This window comes from Talpa europaea (assembly GCF_964194135.1).
Source record: "Talpa europaea genome assembly, chromosome: 3".
Lineage (NCBI taxonomy): Eukaryota > Metazoa > Chordata > Mammalia > Eulipotyphla > Talpidae > Talpa > Talpa europaea.
This window is the reverse complement of record NC_140069.1, coordinates 26,925,219-26,946,218: the sequence shown is the minus strand read 5'-3', so window position 1 is coordinate 26,946,218 and position 21,000 is coordinate 26,925,219. Positions and strand designations below refer to the sequence as shown.

Here is a 21,000-nt window from a genome sequence, read left to right as displayed (position 1 = left end):
TTAGTAAGACTCCATTTAGGAACATTTTTGGGAGTCTTAGTTCAGACCTTTATAACAAAATACAATAAACTGAGTGGCTTCAGAAAACAAGTTTATTTTTCAGAGTTCTGGGCTGGAAGTCCAAGATCAGGGTGCCATAGTGTTGGGTGTGGGGTGAGAACTCTCCTCTGGCTTGCAGGTGGCATCCTCTTGCTGTGAGCTCCCACAGCGGAAAGAGACAGGACTCCACCTTCTTAGAAGAATACTAATCCAGGGCCTCCCCTGGTGGTGCAGCGGTTGAGCTCTGGGTTGCGAGGCTGCCCGCGGCCTCTGCAGCGCCAGTTTGATCCCCGGCCACCGGCGAGGGTCCCACACACACACAAAAAAGAATACTAATCCATTATGGGGGGGCTCTACCCTCACGACCCTAGTACCACTCAAAGGCCACACCTCTGATTTCAATGCTATTGGAGGGTAGAATTCAACGTATGAATCTGAAGGGGTGGTCATTGACACGCAGTCCATAGCACTCAGCATCCATGACTTTTCTTCAATGACAATCTATTCTTCCAACTCCTGTTTCTTTCAGACACTCCTCTCCTTGCTTAGAGTGCCCAGGAAGTACGGGAACTTGGTGAGGAAACACAAGCTATTAGAAATGACCCAGAAGAAGATATGCTGGGTCTCAGCACCACAGGGTCCCAAGAAAGGGCACCGACGCCCTCTCCCAAGGGGAGGAAAGGACTGGGCAGCTGAGATCTGGGTCTCTAGGGATCTTCTACCATTGCAGCCTCACCCACCCCTGCCAAATGGAGAGGTAGAAAAATGGGAAGCCAGGGCAGCCTCCTGAGACCCAGAGAGGCAGGGCTGTACCATTTCCAGAGGTCCCTGCTGTGCCGGGCAGGACAGTCCTATCCTAGCTGCAGGGGAGGGGACGATGTAACACGGATAGCATGCTGACGCCAGGGCTCCCTCCTGCGACCTCCCAGCCCGGATCTTCTGAGCAGGAAAGAGGAACTGAGTGCAGGACACAGTGGGCAAAACCCAGAAGTCTCACCTTGGTAGATCCATATTCAACAATGAGTATGTCCTGGGCCCCTGCCTTGAGAACGGTGTCTGTGTTCTGCCTCACACGGGATGACCTGGCTCTGCGAGGGGGAGGAAGGAAGCTGGAGAGTGGGTCCTGTTGAGGAGAAGGATGGCATAAGACAAGGGAAGGCTGGGAACCGATGCCTGCATGGACCTGGTTTGGGCACCTGCCCGCTGCCCTAACAGACTTCCGTTCCTCTTTTCCAGCAGCAGTGTCCTTGTTAAACGGATGTTCAGGCCCATGGAGGAGGAGTTCGGTCCAGCGCCTTCTAAACAGATAAAAGAAGAAGGGATGAAGCGAGGTATGCTCCTGTTGAGGCGTCCGCTGCATTGCTGAAGCAGCCCGCCCGTCATGAATGTTGGGGGGTGTTCCACCAGGAAGAGCGCTTAGCCCAGTCCAGGACCCTGGGGGTCGCTGCTGACCCGGGGATTTCTGATTGTCACAGTCTTTTCCTTTGCTTTAAACCCTTTTAAAACACCTTAAGCAAACATCTATTCTTTCTGGGCACTGGTTCTTGCCTTTGCCTCCAGAATGTCCTGACTCATCCAAGGGAGCTACAGGGTAAAAGGAGCTCTTGCTGCAAATGTGACTATAGCAATGCAGCAGCACCAGCCACTGGCAGCGCTGAGCGGACACCCCATGACCCACCGCTCACAGAGTCCAGTCTGTTTTCAGTGACGTCACGACTAGCTCATTTGCTGTCCGTCAAGGGTCTGACTCCACTTCATCAGGAGAGAAGGGAGAAGCTCGAGCGAGCCAATCTCTGGGCTAGCATTCCCCCGCTGTGCATGACTCACTGCCATTCCGCAGAGTAAGGGCAAAATGTGGGGGTGTCTGTTCCCCCCCATATCCTGCAGTAGCCAACACCAAGAGCTCCCAGAGACCTTCAACATGCAAGGGGCTGGAGTTTGAGTGACTCAGGTCGCCATGTAAAATATGTTCCATCTTCTGCTCAGGCCTGAGATTTTGTTACTGGAAAATTTTATTTTTTTCCTATTTGTTGAAATAAGATTTTTTAATAATGATCAAGAGCAGACCCCTGTGCTGACCCACCCCCTCTGCACCCCTACCATTCAGAGTGCTGACCTGGGGAAGGTCCTCCGCTCCTTAGAGTCGCTTTTGTGGCTTGGGTTGACCCTCCCGCAGAGCTGCTGTGAGGATCGCTGAGTTGATGTGTGTAAAACACTTAAGTGCTTCACACATGGAAAGCACTGTGTGTTCACTCATGTAGCTATTAGTTTTATTATTAGGCTAGCCTCTAGTTAAGTGCACTATCATAATAGTAAATAAGTAATTCGTGTTTCAGAATGGAAAGAGCATATAAATGCCTGGGTGGTGTTAATTACACAGCCACATTTTCATCTTTAAGAGACTTTCTGACTTCACAGGCTCACCATCAAACCCGTTCTACCTGCCCTTTATGTCTCATACTTTAGAATTACAGCAGAACTGTCTGTAAATTGAGAATCACACAGGCAAAAGGTAATTATAGCCTGCGCCCACATTTAGTGTGTGCCAGCTAATCCAAAGTTTATGTTTTTCAGATTGTTTTAAGGTTGTTAAACCAATGCAAAAATTGCTGCTAGGAATTATATTGGGCTGTGACAAAAAGCAAGGCTGTGGCCTTTGAAATAGCCACAGAAACACATGAGGGCGCTGCTTCCTGCTAGCAATAGAGAAAATGTTCTCCCAGCAGTGGCTTCTCTGCGGACCAGGATGGTGGAATTACTGAGCCCTGGCCTGGGGCTACCACTTGAGCTGTTCTTTGACAAGCGCAGGGCCTCAGTCAGAGACTGTTCCCTCTCTCTGTTGCTTTCCAAGCAGGAGAATGATCTTCATTATTACTAGCGCCATTGTTATTTGTTTTTGCTTTTGAATTGATTCATCAGGGTGGCTCTGTCAGAGTCCCTCAGGGGTTCCCCCAAATGTGTCTGCCTTTATCTGTACAGGGTCTGGGGTGCGTGTGGTTGTTATTGTTGTCACCAGCAGAGCCATTACAACCAGTGCCCTGCCTTGGAGTTGTTGGGGTGGGGGTGTGCTGAGCACCCATCAGGGACAGGGCAGCCCCGCCCTGTTTTACAGTCTGTCAACACCCCTCAGTCACCATCTTTAACCCTTTCCAGCCTCACCTGCATCAGCTATCCTACCTCAAAGATTTTCAAACCCAGTGGAAATAGTTGTCATTTTAATAGGTTTGGGGCTTCCTTAGGATCAGCTTTGCTAGAACTTCCCTCTTTTGGTTGGGGGACTGGAGGAAGAATTTACAGAAGTAACAGATACCAACAGGTTTTGTTTTTGTGGGTTTTTTTGTGTGTGTCTTTTTCTCTTACCTTAATTTTCCTCATCTAGTTGAAATGAGGGTTTGGGGTTTAATGTTTATTGTAACATTAATCACTACATCATTTGGGCTGACATGGTGCCTATTACATATCCCTTCTAGAGGACTAAATTTAGAAGTCTTTGGAGATACAATCTATTTAATTGGTATTTTATTTTTATACTTGGTGAAGAGAGGAAATTCTATAACACTTAAGGGTTTTTTTGGTTTTGGTTTTGGTCATACACAGCTACGTGTTTAACTGTGGGTAGAAAGTGCCTGCAGTGCCCATGTGCACCCATGTAGACTTTGCCTTTGTAACATGATCAGCTTTCCTCAGTCTTTAGGTTTGCTGCTGCTGTGACTCAGCTGGTTTCTGCCTAGTCAGGATCCAGGCCCAGCAGGGTTTCTTTCTTTCTTTCTTTTCTTTTTTTTAAAGATTTATTTATTTATGCTTACAAGAACTGGGGGACAGGCCAGAGGTATGTGGGGGGGGGGGTTGAAAGGATTCACCAGAGACAGAGTGGGGAGCAGAATAGGCGATTGACTGAAATACACTGCTGAGGGAAGCAGCGGGCGAGTCTGGAGAAGTCTGCTGCGCCATGTGGGTCAGCTCCCTGGTGGGGAATCGAACTCAGGCGGCAGTGGCTGAGGATAGCTTCACAGTACTGCGTCTTAACCCCTTCTGCCATCAGGGAGGCCCCAGCAGGGTTTCTTGACCTATAAATTCTGCCTGTAGCGGCTTAGCCTTGACCCTCTCCCTGCCTCTGGAGGAAGAAGAAGCAGCCATCTCCTTGGCAGGAAGGAGAGAGAAAGGGCTGGCAGGGTGCATATGCAGGGCCTGTGCCTGTGTGGATGCCTCGACACCCTTTGTCAATCTCTCCTTCAGGTAACCTCCTTCAGGAGTCCCCCAGCATGCTCAGGCCCCTAGAAACACTCCCTTGTCTTTCTCTTTTATAGGTCATATAACTGTCTAATCATTTTTTATTCAAGGAATGCACACCTCTCTAAGGGCAGCAGATCTTGACTCATTACCGCATTCCTAGTACACTGCCTGGGACTTCGGGCCTCAGCGGGGTATTCATAGTATTTGTTGAATGACTGAATACATAAATCCCTCTTATCCATGGGCTATATGGACCAAGCCTGAAATCACAGATAGTACCAAACCCTCCTATATAGTCTATGTTCTTTCCCTGCACATAAATGTTATGTTAAAGTTTAATTTATAAATTAGGTGCAATAAGAGATTAATAACTATAACTAATGCTAAAATGAGACCATTATTACAATACACTATGACAAGTCACGGGAATGTGGTCTCTCTCAAAGTATCTTATAATATTTTTAGACTGAGGTTGACCACAGGTAACTGAAGCCAAACCAAGCTAAAGGGGGACTAATCTAGAAGAAAGAGGTCATAGAAAGAGATGTCATAAAGGCGGTCATGTCTGCACTCTGAGAAATTCAAATGTGAACAACATGTGAAAGAATCTTACAGCCTTTTAGTTGTTACCCACTTGTCAGTTTATTAACCCTGCCTCGCTGTCCCTCACGTCAGGATTGCCTCTGGTGGTGGCCCTCTCACCTTGTAGGATGTCTAGGATGTCGTCTGGGGCAGGGTTCTAAGGCTTAGCAGGTACTGTCAGTCCCCCACACCTCTGACAGGAAGCAGCCTCCTGTGGCAGCGGCCCCGGCTCCCTCAGTCACGGCTCCCCCATCTCTCTTCCAGTGCTCTTGTACGTGAGGAAGGAGACTGACGATGTGTTTGATGCCTTGATGTTGAAATCTCCCACGGTGAAGGGGCTGATGGAAGCGGTAAGCACTGCACGCCTTTCAACCTCCAGGAAACCTGTTCGTGTCTCCCGAGCTGGAATCCGGGTATTAAAATGCAACTGTTGAGATGGCTCTGGAAGGAGCTTTTAAAGAAAGAGAAAAAGCAGAGATTTTGATCAGTGAAAACACTGATCTCCATACTGTCAGGGCTTGTTAGCATCTTAAGGAGATGGGAACTTTGAAAAACCTCCAGTTCTCTGTCAGTTTACAGATAGTCGGAATAAGATACCATAATGGAAGGCTGAACTGTGAGTTTTCATTTGTCTTTTTGCATGAAACCGTATTACATACGATATGTTTAATTGTCAAGTAGGTGCAGGACAAAAACAATTAGGAAGTATCTTGCTGGTGGTGACAGTGTAATCCAAAATAAGAATATGATCTCTTCTGGTTAAGGAAAATATATATAATGCAGAGTTACAGTGATTTAAGTAAGACTCCAAGGCCATCCCTCCATCTGGTCTACTTTTACCCAACCTAGGTTCAGAAAAAGTTATTTTACATTTGCCCGTATCTTCTCCCTCTGAATATGATTTTAATATGACTCTACTTTGAATACGTTTTCTAACTTTCGCTCCCCCTTCCCTCTTACCCCCTCTCGCTCCACAACTATATTGCAGAAGATCCAGGGTTTTTCTTATAGTGATGGAGACAAGACTGTCCAGACAGTCCACAATTGTTTATTGATCAGGAAAACGGCATTGGAACAACATCTTGGGCTATGGAGTGAAGTGTTAAAACGTGTAGGATGGTGTCTCTAAGTGTGATCACACATCATGTGGGCCTTTGTGACTGGTTTCTTCCACTTAGCATCATGTTTTTGAGGTTCATCCTTGTTGTAGTATAAATTAGTGCTTTATTCTTTTCTGTGATTGAATAATATTACACCGTATGAATAGCCAGATATTGTTTTTTCACCCATTAGTTTGATGGACATTTGGATTTCCCCCACCTTTTAGCTGTGAATAGTGCTACAATGAATATTCAGGGACACAGGTTTTTGTTTTCAATTCTTTTGGGTATCCATCAAGGAATGGAATTGCTAGTCAGACACAGTAAGTCACTTATTATATGATTCAGTTCATGGGAAATATCAAGGACAGGCAAATCTATAAAGACAGAAAGCAGGTTAATGGCTGCCAGTTAATGAGAACTGGGTAAAGGGGGATGAGGAGAGATGGCTTTGAGTTTCCTTTGGGGTAATGAAATGTTCTGGAACTAGATGGTCCTGATGGCTACGTGACATTGTGGACATATGAAATGCCACTGAATTGTATATTTTAAAAAGTTAAAGTGGTGAATTTCATGGTACATTTAAAAATAGATCTTTTATTCATCTTTAATTTTATAAGAAAAGCTTAAGAATTTTACCAATGCGGGTTTCCCAAGGCCTCCTCCCTTCTCCCAGCCAAACTTTGTCATGGTTCACAGTCACCAGGTGACTCTGAGCTGGGCATCAAGGCATCCCTCTAAGAAACACAGCGGGGGGGCTTGGTAATCTTTTATCTCCTGCAGGATTTTTCTTTGGAATGGAGTTTGTTGTTAGTTAATCTGCCCCACATAAGAAGAAAACAAAAACAGAAATGAACACACAAAAATTTCGATCTGTATCTCTTTTAATGAACTAGGATTTTCAAAAACAACCGTAAAATTGCCAGAGGATAGATTTAGGAGCTGGAGAAGCCCATGAGCTATTCAAGCATCTCTAGGGGCCCTTCGGACACATTTCATACCCCCGATCTGGCCTTTTAGACATTATTGAAACAGACTTACCAAGGACAATGGTGGATATGAAAATTACCGGAATAGTTATTTCAGATGCCTGTTTCTTGACCTCAACTCCAGATTCTGATTCTGCTGAAATAGAGGTGGAGTAGTATGTGATGCAGGGATTAGGAACCTCTATTTTTAACAAGCTTCTCATGGTATTCTGACATCAGCCAGGTTTGAGAACCACTGACCTAGACCCATTCTGAGCTGATTCATTATGCCTTTTCCCCATACATTACACCTTTTTCCTGGTGTCTTCCTTTCCCTTCGATGTTCTACAGCTATGGTCTCTGTAGACCACTGTGGGATTAAATGTTGCCTTCACTCCTGTTCAAACAGCCACCCCAGAAACATCTCTCTACAATCCCCACCACAGCAGAGTGAAACTCTCAGAGGACCTCATCTCCCTGCCTTGCTTTGCTTGCCTGGGGCTGAGGGAGGAACATGGTGGAGAGCAAAACCTGTTATCCTTTGACCTTGAAAGCCTTGGAGAATTTAGGCTCCTTAGGCTGACTGGTCAGATTTCTTAGGACTTCATCTCTCCTTTATTACACCTGGAAAGAACAAGTTTTATTGATGCACCAATACAAGCTATCTCCTTGCTTCCTAATTTGTACAGAACAAACAAGGCATTCCCAAAAGGGAAGCTCCTTTAGGATTCTCAGGTGATGCCCTCTGGTGGTCAGCCCCAAAGGGTCGACAAGGAGCCTTTGCAAATCGGGGTGGCCATTACAACAACAGATCCTATTTCATTGAAGAGGAGCACACCACGAAGTGAGAAGGCAGAATTTTGAAAAACACTGGGTGTCGCTCGATGTAGTTGTATCCCCAGTTTATTTGGGTCCTGAGTGGAGTGAGAAGGGGGCTCTCTTCAAGGCATGAGCTTTCTGAGGACCAACACCTCACTAGTTTTGGACATTTTACACCCTGACATTTACCCCCACAATCCCCCCGCCCCCACAACACACACACACAGTGTGGCCGAGTGAATGAGCTCTGGGTTTGGGATTAGAAACCTGCATTTAAATCCTGACTGAACCTCTTGTTGGGCAAGTTTCTTAACCTCTTCTTCATCCTTGTGATGGAAATATGAATTGTACCTACCTCACAGGATTGTTGTGGAAATGAAATGAGACACTTTGGATACAAAACTCTGCCTGATTCCTAGGAACTTGAGTAAAGTTAGCCAGCTTTTGTTACTAGACCATTAACTTTAGTAGGGTAAGAGATTAAAAAAAGAGAGTGTGTGTCCCTTCTTTTCCTCAGATTTTGTGTCAGATTCCTGTAGACATTGTCCAATAGATGTCAAGTCATTTTGACTGGGATTCCATTATGTAATTTTCCACTGACTTGGCATGTAAGAAGAGGCAGAGACTCAGGAAACGGTGCAGGTAACTTGATCTGAAACTCCAAAAGTTGTGTGGGAGTTGCTCTCAGAGCCTTGAGGCAGGAGGCTGCTCCCAAGAAATGATTTTTATGCTCCACTGTCCAAGGCCCCATATTAAACAAAGCCCCCAAATAAGAAGGCATGTGATCCTGGCCTCCATGCTTTGTTTTTTTTTTTTTTTTTTTGTGGGACCCTTGCCGGTGGCCGGGGATCGAACTGGCGCTGCAGAGGCTGTAGGCAGCCTCGCAACCCAGTGCTCAAGAACCACTGTGCCACCAGGGGAGGCTCCATGCTTTGTTTTGACTCTTGATTTCAAAATAATATCCTTGTGTGTGTGTGTGGGGGGGGGGGTATATATTTTAATAGCTAAAAGTAACATTTGCAAAACCCCTAACTTTAAAAGAAATTTGTGTAATAATGAAATATGGTACTGGACCCAATAAAGCCATCATGTTGAACCTTGGCACTGGTTGAAAATGAATTCCCATCAATTCCCACAGCCCCACTCACCACAGAGCTGGTGTGTAATGTGGGCTGACAGCATTGCTTTTCTAAATAGTTGGATCCACTGGGATCTTTTCTGGTGATGCCACCCCACAGTACCACACCTGGCCTTTCTAAATGGTCTACCTGAGGTGGGCTCAGGACTCAGTTGGGGGGTACTTTGGCTGGGAACTTGATAGATTCAACCCTATTCATTCAAATTCTGTATATTCACCCACAAAGTGACTAAGTGCCCTCATTCTACTCTTTTGGGGTTGAAGTTCCTGCTCTTTTGAGGTCAAAGTTCCTGCAAAGGTGGTTTTGAGCAGGGATCCTGCACCCCACTTCATGTTCTTAGCCCAACCCTGTGGATTTGGGGAGCTGGCCTGGGTCTAGGCTACCTCCTTCACCCTTCATCAGTGGTGTGAGAAGACCACATGCTTTCTCTATTGAGGAAGGAACTCACTGTCTTCCAGGGACAGCAGATCTCACAACACCAAATGTCAAGCATGCCTTGCGTAATGTATGCATGTGTGTCTTCAACTGAAATATGAATGCCTGCTTCAGAGCAACACTCACATGATTTTATTCCTTTTCTGAACTAGTTATTAACAGGTTGGTTGTGCCTCAACTTCCTCATCTGTTAAATGCAGTCAAGAGCGCTAAGTGAGTTCACACTTTCACTCAGGAGCTTTTGGCTGAGAAGGTGATAGCAATGGCATAGAAGGTGATGCACCTGCTTCTGTAGCAGGAAGATTGAATTACTTTCCAATGGAGAACTTTCTCTTATGTCTCTTTTTACAATACAAATTCCCTCTCCTCAGTCAGGCATTATTTAAAAAGTAGAAAAAAAAAATCCTGTACTGGAGAATAAAGAGCACCCAAAATAAGTCGTGCATTTTTTTCCTTAAAAAAAAAAAAAAGGATTGGCAATCAGAAGTTCAATGTTGGTTTGTCACGAAGACAAAAATAAAACAGCACGGCTACCCTTCCTTCAGATGGGAACTGAGGTCTGAGTCAGAAGGTGCCAGATCAGGCAGATTCATTGAACAGTTTGGAGATAATGACAGTGTTCCTACAACCTACACGAATTTCCCAGTCTGTAAAACAGGACACTTAATAGGGTGGAGTAGTTTTATAGAAACTGGGTGGTTTTTATACCCAGCAGACATCATATTCACCCTTGAAATAATATTGCTGAGTTTGCCTTAATTAAAGAAGCCTCTTATAAGACCCTGGGGATATGGGATTATGTTTGCAGGACATGCACCTGCAAACAACAAGCAGAGGAAGGAGGACTGGGGGTAGGAGGCGTGGGGATGACTGACCTGGGCCCGAGTCATGGCGTGGAGTCCCGAGCATGTCAGTCTCAGAATCTTTGGTTTTCTTCCTGGAAAAATCTGGACAATGGCTACCTTGAAGAACTGCTTTATTTGTGCTACCCTTTTCCTCTTTCTGCTTAAAAGAGATCTTGACAACAAGAAGAATGGAGTTATTTGTTTAATGTATGTCAAACTGCATCATTTTTCTATAGGACATATTAAATAGTTCTTCTTATTCACTGGCTCTGAGTCTACTCGACCTTTATTTCACATGACAGAAAATCAGCATCCATACAAATACACTAGTTAGAAAAAAAAAAGTTCAACCTGATGTTACTGAATATTCCCACATTCTGTGGCATTTGGATAAAATAGAATGTTTCTCTTTTCATATGCGTGTTTAGTATGTCAGTCAACCTATCTCTGTACCTTTGATGATTCACTTTGAATTCTTTATTCTTATACTTAGGTTTTAATCTTGATTACAGATAAGAATTTGGTGATGATGGCGATGGCATGGGTTTTCAAAGTTTTGGGGCTTTTTTTCAGCATTTTGAAGTGATTTTACCTAATAATCCTGCAAATGAAGAAGGTCAGGTCTCTGTAGCTCCTTGCAAGTCCCCCCAAGGCTACTCCTATCCAGAGCCTTCTCTTTGCTGTGCCTTCCATCAGGAGTGCGCTCCATACCCACAGGCTCAGTTCTCACCCCCTCAGCCCTGCTCACATGCCCCCCTCCCAGACAACCTACACAAATAGCATCTCTGTCATTAGCCCCTTATCCTGCTTTGTTTTACTTCATCTCATTTATCACCACTTGACATATTTAGTGGTTGGTAGACATGTATTCTTTCCCACTTCCTCAGGAGACTGTAAAGTCCACGAGGACAGGGGTTTTGTCTCTGTTGTCATTTGTGTATGGCCGGCTCCTTGAGCATAAATGCTTTTTTGATGAATCAAGAATCTGCTGGATTCACGCCACCACACTGAATGCTGAGGGTGACCGATTTCACATGCACTGTTTCATTTGATCCTCAAATATTCCTGTGAGTTTGGCAGGGTAAATATTATCATCATCATCATTTTATGGATGTGGAGACTGAGGTCCAGAGGGTGGTTCCCAAGGTCTAGTAACTCCACAAAGTGATGGAGCAAACATGCAAGCAATATAAGTCCAGTCAGGAAGATGTCTACATAGGAAAGGTTATTAAAAGAACAACATTTCAAATCACAGCTCACAACAAATGGAAAGGAGGTGAAGCAATTGAGAATAATAAGAGCAATATGGAATGTTGTTGTGAAATAAAATGAGATTACATACATGGCACTTAAAGTAGCACATGGAAATAAAATCATTTTCTAGACATCTAACACATAGAATAATAATAGTATGCAAAATTGTATGTCTCTGCATATATTGGGTGACAGTAAGTGCTGTGGGGTGGGCAGGCAGACTGAGGTTCTTCCAACGAAAGGAGTTAGAGAAAGTTTGCTGATGGGCACAAGGAGGATGATCGCTGTGGTGCTGGTAACACTCCCTTTTTGTTTTAAGGATTTATTTATTTATGCATACAAGAGCTGCGGTGTAGGCCAGAGGTGGAGGGCTGTGGGCGAGAAGAGTACCAGAAGCAGGGTGGGGAGCAGAATAGGCAGATCTACTGAAATACACTGCTGAGTGGAGCAGGGGCAAGACAGGAGAGGTCTGCTGAGCCTTGTGGGTCAGCTCCCTGGTCAGGGATTGAACTCATGCTTCAGTGGCTGCTGATTGCTTCATAGTGCTGAGACTTAACCCCCTTGTGCCACCAGGGAGGCCTAACACTCTTCTGTCCATTGAGTCGTTCATGCATGGAGGCAAAGTAACTGACAGGCAAAAGTACCTGTCTTCCCTGATTTTCTTGATAGGTCAAATGAAGCCACCTAGGAAGTGTCTGTAAACAAAAGCCCCTGTTTTTTGATGTGCCTCTTAAAGCCCATGCTGAGCAGTTTATAACTCAAAGGTCATTGGTTTCCAAAACAGGTAGTTTAACTTTAGACAAGACTGATGGCGTTTTTGCCAGTTCCTTTTAGTGAAAACCAATGAAAAGCTCAATGTCTGCCTGTCACATACCTGGGGTTTCTGGACACAGATAGCACTCCATGAAATGAAAGTTACAGATCCTCAGACAACCAGTAACACACTAATGAGATATGTGTAAGACCTAAGATCCTCCTGGGTGTAAAGAAAGTCTTTAAAATATTAATAATGGGGGCCTCCCCGGTGGCGCAGCAGTTGAGGGCTGGGTTGCGAAGCTGCCTGCGGCCTCTGTGACGCCAGTTCGATCCCTGGCTGCTCCCCGGCCACCAGAGGAGGGTCCCACATGGCGCGCAGACCTCTCCTGCCGCCCGCTGCTCCCCTCAGCAGTGTGCTTCGGTCCTTCTGCCTGCTCTGCTCCCCGCTCTGGCTCTGGTGAATTCTCTCATCCTCCCGTGCTTCTGACTGTACCCAGTGCATGTATAAACAAAACAAACAAACAAACAAATAAATAAAATAAAACATGCCTCTATAAAAAAAATTATCTTTAAAAAAAGTAAAAAATAAAATATTAATAATGGGATTTTAAAAATTATAAAAATGTATGCTCAGTTCAGATAACTTGAAAAGCACAAGGCAAAACCATGCACTCCCTTATCTCCCCACACCCCACATCCTGAGAGCACTCTCACTAGCCTGTGCTTTCCAGGCATGGAAGGGAGGGCTGTATGGGTAGCAGCATCCAGGAGAAGGAATTCTTGTGTGCCCCACCCCCCACCACGACAGAGGGCCAGCTTCCTCTGCAGGAGATCCTGTATGTCTCTCTTCTCCCCAGGGCTGTGAGTGTGGCAAAACCCATCCTACGTAGGAGCATGTTCTCTTGCTGCCTTTGCCTTTGGTGGCCGCCTGAGGGCAGGAATCTGTCCCCCTGGAGCTGTTGCCTGGGCAGTTTGGTGCACAAGGTTTCAGCTTTGCCAGCTGCTTCTTGGTCCTGGATGGGGCCCCTGAGTTTCCCCTCGAACAAATCTCAACATTCGTCCATTTTAAGAGTTCAGTATCTGAAACCAGCCTGCCTGGTTGTTACCTTTCAAATCCTCTCCTTGCCACTAACTGGCAGAGGGACCCTGGGCCAGTTACTTAGTGACAATAAGGCTTAGTTTCCTCACCTAAGAAACAGGGCTCTTGAAAGGACCTTTTTTACAGGAATGGTGTGAGGATTATGCGCGTCTCTGCGCTCTCGTACACTGGGGCTCAGTAAGTGCCCGTGAAGGCCAGCCCTGGCCGCTGCTGCCCCAGCAAACCCAAGGTGAAGCTGGAATTGTGCAAGTTTATGCCCCTTCCCTCATTCTGACTGTTCTCACCTGATTTTGAGTGGAGATATTTGTGTTCATGCTCTGGGAAGCTAGAAGTCAAAACCCTAAAAAGGGAAGATTAAAGAATTTGATTCACTTTCAAATAATGAGAACTGAAGACTATGAACTTGTTGATGTTGAGTAGCAAAAGGATCCTATTTTATTTTATTTTATTTTATTTTCCATTTTACTTTAAAACAAGTTCCAACTGACATGAACCAAGGTTCAAAAACCCAGCTCTTGCAGGCCAAGCAAATCAGAATAATAAATAGGTGAGATTAACTTGGATCCTCAGAGTCCAGGCAGACAGCGAGGACTTGGGTACAGAATGCTTATCAGGCCAACTTCGTTCTTGTGACATGCATCCCTGTGGCAGTCTGGTGAAATCCATGCAGCTTTTCAGAGTAATATGTTTAAATGTATTCAATAAAATACATTGGATTACAAGGGAAATTCATTTTATTGATTTGTCGCCATCTGCATAGTAAGAGCATGTTTGTGCTATAGGAAATGTCATGATCTCTGAGTGGGACTAATAGCTACAATAATTTTCAAGTATGATGGATGAATATAATTGACATTTTCCAATGATCTGCAATAATTCTAATAGGACATGAAAGTATATGTAATTTCCATTGGTAACAAAAATACTGGTATTGTTGTATGCTTATAATAGAAGGAGGTGCTAAATTCAAGTTTGGGGTTAGTGGAAATAAACCCCATCTGAGTTCATGTACGTACTCTTCCAGCGCCTCTAGAAGTCAGGTTAAGGAGCTATGACTTGGACCTGCAGGCTGAGGAAGTGGCAACTCCAGAAATGATGGTGAAGTGAGGTTCTCCTTAAGCTTTTGCTCTGTGCACCAGTTCTGTTAACGGAGTGGTTCTAGAATCCAGGGAGTGGGTACTCAGTGCTGAGAAACAGCCACTCCTGGGTGCTCCTTCCTTCACATGCTCAGCGAGTCTTCTCTCAGAGCCCTCTGACTGCAGAGCCCCGCGCAGGTGTCCCCTTGATTTACATGTGCAGGATAGACCTGTTAACAGTGCAGGTGCTGGGCTTGGGAAGAAGAGATAAAGGAAGTAGAAATTCTCCCAGAGGGAAATGATGTCAAGCTTGGAGAGGCATGATGAAACTTTTGTTAACCCCTCATTATTCAGAGTGTGTCACTAGATTGAGAAGCGGCACTGACATACTCAGACACTTCTAAAAGAGACATATTGAAATCTTCTACTATCGTTGTTGTATTTTGATTTTTCCCTACACCTGTAATGATTTTTGCTGAAGTGCTATGCTATGGGATGTGTAAGGTTTTATTATTGCTGTACCTTTTTCACACATTGTGTTTTTTAATCATTACATAATGTACATTTTTAGGTCATTAACCCTAACCTTTACCTTGTTACCTTGTTAATAGCAATCTTATCACTCCTTTTTTTTTTTAAATCTATTTGGTAAATCTCTTTTCCTTCATGATTTCCGTCTATGCTCTGCCCCTTTGCTTTGCACCTTGAAATTGCTTTTCTGCTTGATCTTTTCTATTGCTGTTGGCTAGTTGAATTGCCCATCTATCCTCAATTCATTCACTCAACTTAAAAAACAAGTAGGTCACTAATCATAGTTTTAGATCAGAACTTTGTATGCCACAGAGCAACCTTCAGATGTGTTCTTTAATTTTCTGTTCTTTTTTTTTTTTTAAAGATTTATTTATTTATTTAGATAAGCACTGGGTAGTCAGAAGCACGGGAGAGTACCCAGTGCTTGTATAAATAAATAAATAAATAAATCTTTTAAAAAATGAACAGAAAATTAAAGAACACACCTGAAGGTTGCTCTATGGCATACAAAGTTCTGATCTAAAACTATGATTAGTGACCTACTTGTTTTTTAAGTTCAAATGGATGCCTCCAACACAAAGCCTGTCCATTTTCTTCATTTCCCACAGCACATGACCCTTGGGATGTGTTAGTTTACACCCTGGGCTCCTTCTGGCTTAGGTGCGGCTGTGGGGTTACTCGGTGCTCCATCCCAGTCACTGCTGAGCTGACATGAACTCAGTATGTAAAACAACGGGGTTGGGGGGACTTATTCCTCAGCCTCCCTTTGTGCTTTCAATCCTCAGTCCACTGTTGGGCTTCTTTGGGGCTTATTAGTGGGGTGGGGGGCCATATTCTGTGTCGTTGGAGGGAGAGGCAGATGGAAATCTAGGACTCTCTGTGGAATAAGCTCTTTCGAGAGCATCCAAAACTCCCGGCTTGACTCTAGTGCTTGCGGCCTCTTTTTCTAGCCCTGAAACACTACCTGTCGTTTAACCCACACCTCACCTGTCTCAGCTGCTAATTAGCTCCAGCAGCAGCAGCTGGGCGCAATAGAGGCTGGTAGATTGGGTTTGGGAGGGAGAAGGCATGAAAGGCATTTATGGTAGGTCTCTCCAGAATCTATTTCTAAACCATTGTGACGTTATAAAGGCAATCATGGTCATTTCGAAAATGAAATAAATGGTACGAAATTATACAAAGTTAAAGAATCATATTTATGTCCATTCTTCCAGAGTTAGCCACTTAGTAGATTGGTGGGTCTTTCAATGTTTTTGTTTACACAAACATTTGAAAAAAATACAAAGAGAACACACTCAATATGCTGTTTTGCAGCTTTCCCCCCTTAGTATGATAAGGACTTCCCGTATTTCCCACATTTCTTTTAATGACTGTGGTTTTCAGATGTGAAAACATTAAAATGTATTTATTATTACTTATTTATTTTTTTTGTGTAGAAGAACTGGGGTGTCGGCCAGCGGTGCTGGGAAGTGAAGGGGGTTGAGAGGATTCACCAGAGACAGAGTGGGGAGCAGAACAGGCAGATGGACTGAAATACGCTGCTGAATGGAGCGGCAGGAGAGACAGAAGTCTGCTGCACCATGTGGGTTAGCTCCCTGGCCGGGGATCATTCTCAGGCCTTTGCGATGATAGTGCTGAGACTTAACCCCAAGGCCACCAGGGGTTCTAACTTTTCTATAAATTATTTTTCACTGTTTTTGTTCCATTTTCCCATTGAATATTAGTCCTTTTTTAATTTGCAGAAGTTGTTTCAAACTTAAGGAAGTTAGTGAGAGTCCTGCCATTTATGTTGCAAAAATCGTTTCCCCAGGTATTATTTATCTTCAGCTTTTATGGTGTTTTTCATGAACCTGGTGTTTTTAAGTCTGTTATTTTTATCAACCTTTTAATCTTCTTCTTCAGGTTTCATCTCTTATTTGGAAAGCTCTTCACTTGAAAACAATTGCTATACAAAGAGTTGACTCTGATTTTTCTTCTACGGATATGGTTTCATCTTTCACATACAAACCTGATCTATCTGAAATTTAGTTTGAAGTAAGAAGGAGAGAAGGGTCCAGCTTAACTTGTTACATTTTTCTTTATTTAATCCAACCAAGTTCATTCATCATCATACTTAGAGTTCATCTTTTTTCCAACCAATCTAAAGGATAGTATCATCATTAGTCACCTTCCTTTAGTGGATGAATTTTTGGTTGAATGATTTAAGACTTGTCCAAGGGAGAGCCTTACACACAACGCACCCCGAGAGTTTGACTCATGATTAAGTGCACTGGGACAATCTCTAAGAGAGTAAAGTCTCTTGCCTCTGCCTGGCTTCCCTTCCATGCTTATCTGCCTTTTTCTTATTGGTGTTACAGATATCTGAGAAATACGGACTGCCTGTGGAGAAGATAGCAAAGCTTTACAAGAAAAGCAAAAAAGGGTAAGAAAGAACTGGAATTTAAATTGACTTTGGAATCAAATAAGTCTACACATTATTATTTTTTTTAATTTATTTATTTATGCATACAAGAGCTGGGGTACAGGCCAGAGATCTGGGAGGGATGGTGAGAGGCTTCACTAGAAACAGAGCGGGGAACAGAACAGGCAGACTGACTGAAATACGCTGCTGAGGGGAGCAGCGGGCGAGCCAGGAGAGGTCTGCTGCGCCATGTGAGTTGCTCCCTGGCTGACCAGGGATCAAACTCGTGCTGCAGAGGCTGCGATTGCTTCATAGTGCAGTGCTAATGGCGCCACCGGGGAGGCCCCTACACAGTATCTTTAAAAAAAAAAAAGATAGTGTCTGTTTTTTGTTTGCTCCTTTTTTTCTCCCCCAAAGATTTATTTATTTACACAAGAACCAGGGTACAGGACAGATGCACGGGAGGGTGAGAGGATTCAACAGAGACAGAGTGGGGAACAGAACAGGCAGACTGACTGAAATACACTGCTGAGGGGAGCAGTGGGCGAAACCGGAGAGGTCTGCTCACCATGTGGGACCCTCGCCAGCAGGCTGGGATAGAACCAGCACTGCAGAGGCTGCGGACAGCTTCACAGGGTGCTGCTCAACCGCCTGCGCCACCAGGGGAGGCCCTGTTTTTTGTTTGCTCTTTTGTTCACTTTTCATAAAAATTGTGTGCTGTCCTTCCAAAGGAAGGACGAGACTGAGCAAGGAGAAGCTTAATCATGCCTGGACGTGATTCAGCTGAGATACCCTGTTCCAGTTACAGGGTAGTGGATGAAGTAGAGGGGACTGGGCATAGTGAGGACCCTGGGGAGAGTGACAAAGTCCCCCTTCTGCAAAGAGTAGACTTAGTGGGACTCGCGTGCTGCTCTTGGGATCACTGTTAAAGAACAGAAAGAATTTAGGGCAAAGGGGATTCTTCAGAGGTGAGTTTTCACAAGGTGATCTAAAGGTCATTGGCCCTGCTGTTCTCAGTTTAAGAACAGTAGATCTCATTTATTGGATATCAGTTGGCGCTGGGCCCCAGTACGTAATTGATATGTGTGTCTCTATTCCTCACCACTTTATGAGGTAGATTCTTATGCTTAATTCCCTGCTGACAAAACTGAGATAGATGAAGGTTAAGCATCTTGTCCAAGATCTCATGTTTAGTCGACAGAGCACATATTTGAATCCAAGTCTGTGGCCCCAAAGTTCAAGGGCTTAATCTCACATTCTGCTGTCTGCCTCCTCTAGTCCCTCATGGGGCTACCTATGATGAGGTTCTAAGAGTAGAGGCTCTAGGAGAGAATCTTCATTGAATCAGCTTCTGAAGCTATTTTCTTCAAAACACAACAACAACAACAACAACAAAAGGCTCTTGAAGCTCTACTTTGGACCCCTTTCATAAGGGCTTTGAACATCTGGGTTGCTGAGTGACGGGTCCCTTGGTTGATTGGGAATCAAGTGGGACATTTTTGCCACTTGAGACCTTGTTGGAAAGCTCACTAAAATGCCTGTTACACTTTCCCAAGGTCAATGCAATAGGCTGACTGTGTTCCTTTGATGGTGAGATATGAGTGGTGTCTCAAGGTTTTATTGCTAAGCAGAAATCCTCAGTGCAGATGTACATGCCAATGGTGATAACATTTTACTTTCATTGAGCACTATGTCAGGCCTGCCTATGTTTAGTTCTCACAGCAACTCCCTAAGCAGGGTTGTTATTTTGTTTTTGCAGAAATCTCAGGAGCTGAGGCTCTGAACACCTAAACCACTTGCCTGATGGCTCATAGCTGTAAAATTATAGAGTCGGGTCTTCATCCTCAAACTAAGATATGTCAGTTAAGGAATGGGTCTAGCTCCAGTACATCTAAATCATTGACAGACCCTGGAATTTGGTTTTCTCTAAATTATATCTACTGGAGATAGTGAAGCAAGGAATAGGTCACAGATGGTAAAGTGTGAGCTTCAGAGTGAGGCAAAACTAGTTTCAGCTGTGAACTTCTTGCATGAACTTGGGGAAATGACCCGACTTTGCTAGGCTCAGTTGTCTCATTTACAAATTGGCGATGATCACACCTATCTTCCAGGTTGCCATGAGGATTAAATATGAGGTCTTGGAAACATTGGCCATATTATATGTTTAACCAAGGGCAGCTGCCGTTCTTGTTTATCTTCCTCCTAAATAGAGTACTTTTTAAAAATGTATTTTCAAGAGGCAGCGTGGCTTAATGAAAATAGTTAGGACTTGACAGTTTAGATCCCGTCTCTGTCAATGTCTGTGACTTCTGACTGTGCTAAATTGTCTGGGTGTCAGTTTACCAACCTGTAAAGCAGGAGGATTGGGTTGAATGATGTCTGTAGTCATGAGGTTGGTTCTAACTGGTTTTAGACAGACTATGAAGAGCTTATTTCCCTGCCTGTCTGCTCCTTCCTCCACCCCCTCCCAACCTCACTTGCAAAAGAATGGGCCGAGTGCACCCCAGCCCAGAGCCTGCCTTCGCAGAGTGTGTTGTTCACGGCTTCCCCCACTCTTTCATTCTCCCTGCAGCATCTTGGTGAACATGGATGACAACATCATTGAGCACTACTCGAATGAGGACACCTTCATCCTCAACATGGAGAGCATGGTGGAAGGCTTCAAGATCACGCTCATGGAGATCTGAGCCCTGGTCTCGGCTCCCCCTTGGCAGGAGCCCCCAGTACATTCCTCCCCGGGCGAGAGAGGCCCTGTCCCCAGAACCTGAAGACCCGCCTCACCCATCTCACACTGCTGTTACATGACTGCGCTGACGGGGCAAGGCCCAGAGCTCCAATCCGTGTCAGTATGCTTGGCCCCCACCAGCTCCTGCGAGGAGCCCCTCGAGTAGGTGGCTTGGGCCTGTCAGACCCTTATTTATTGTCCACCTGTTTCTGGATCCTGGGTTGGTGACCCCGCCAGGACTCTGCAGGTCACTGCTGGCTCCAGATGAGACCATCCAGAGCCCTCCACTTCAAGGGAAACACAGCCAATTCGTTCATCCTGAAGAGCCTGAAACTGTCTCGTCCCTTCTCCCAACTTTTGAGTGATTGGAGAAATGAGGGGCTTCTTGTTGTGGTAGTGAGAGGGTGGGTAAGAGTTCGATGCCCCCTCACTGGTCAAAAACCTTTAGGTCACTCTGGGGAAGGTCATCTTGCTAAATACCTCCAGGGGTTCCCAGTGAGTGACTACCAGGCCTTGTACAGGAAGACAGTCAGCTACCTTGTAATTAGCAAGTCACATAGCAAGTATGCCTGGTTCTCGTGTACATAGTGTCTATAATATTGCAATAATATATTTTACCTGTGGTATGTGGGCATGTTTACTGCCACTGGCTGAAGGGAGGCACATACCTGGAGACTCCGCTTTCTGTAAGAGCTTCCCACCCCTGCTGCGGCCTGGGTGCTCATGACTGCAGAGGGGGCCAAGACAGACACTACAGTGGGCAAGCCTGGAGACTTGTTCCTCATCCCCCGAGGAAGTCCCCGTTCCCTTTCCCTGGGGACACTCCACCCTCAAGGCTACCGCTGTGTGCCATGGTGGCTGGCTTAGCTTCCCTCTCTCTTTGAGCTGTCTCGAGGCAGAGGTCAGATTGTCTGAGGCTCTAGCTCCTCCCACTTTGGTGTTGGCACTGTCTGAGCTTTCTGGAGAGATTGCAGGGCCTGCCCCGGGGTCCCTGCCAC

At 45.0% G+C, this 21,000-nt stretch overlaps 1 protein-coding gene across 1 annotated transcript in view; it reads left to right on the top strand.

Annotated features, from left to right (window-relative positions):
• GRHL2 (grainyhead like transcription factor 2) overlaps window positions 1-19,964 on the top strand; it is a gene marked incomplete at its 3' end in the record, with an annotated part of 96,193 nt that extends 76,229 nt beyond the window's left edge. Inside the window, exons 12-15 of the mRNA XM_084229291.1 lie at window positions 1,276-1,370; window positions 5,119-5,204; window positions 17,234-17,298; window positions 19,850-19,964. Coding sequence (XP_084085417.1) covers window positions 1,276-1,370; window positions 5,119-5,204; window positions 17,234-17,298; window positions 19,850-19,964 — 361 coding nt within the window. The remainder of the gene's footprint in view (window positions 1-1,275; window positions 1,371-5,118; window positions 5,205-17,233; window positions 17,299-19,849) is intronic.
• Window positions 19,965-21,000: the final 1,036 nt, after the last annotated feature.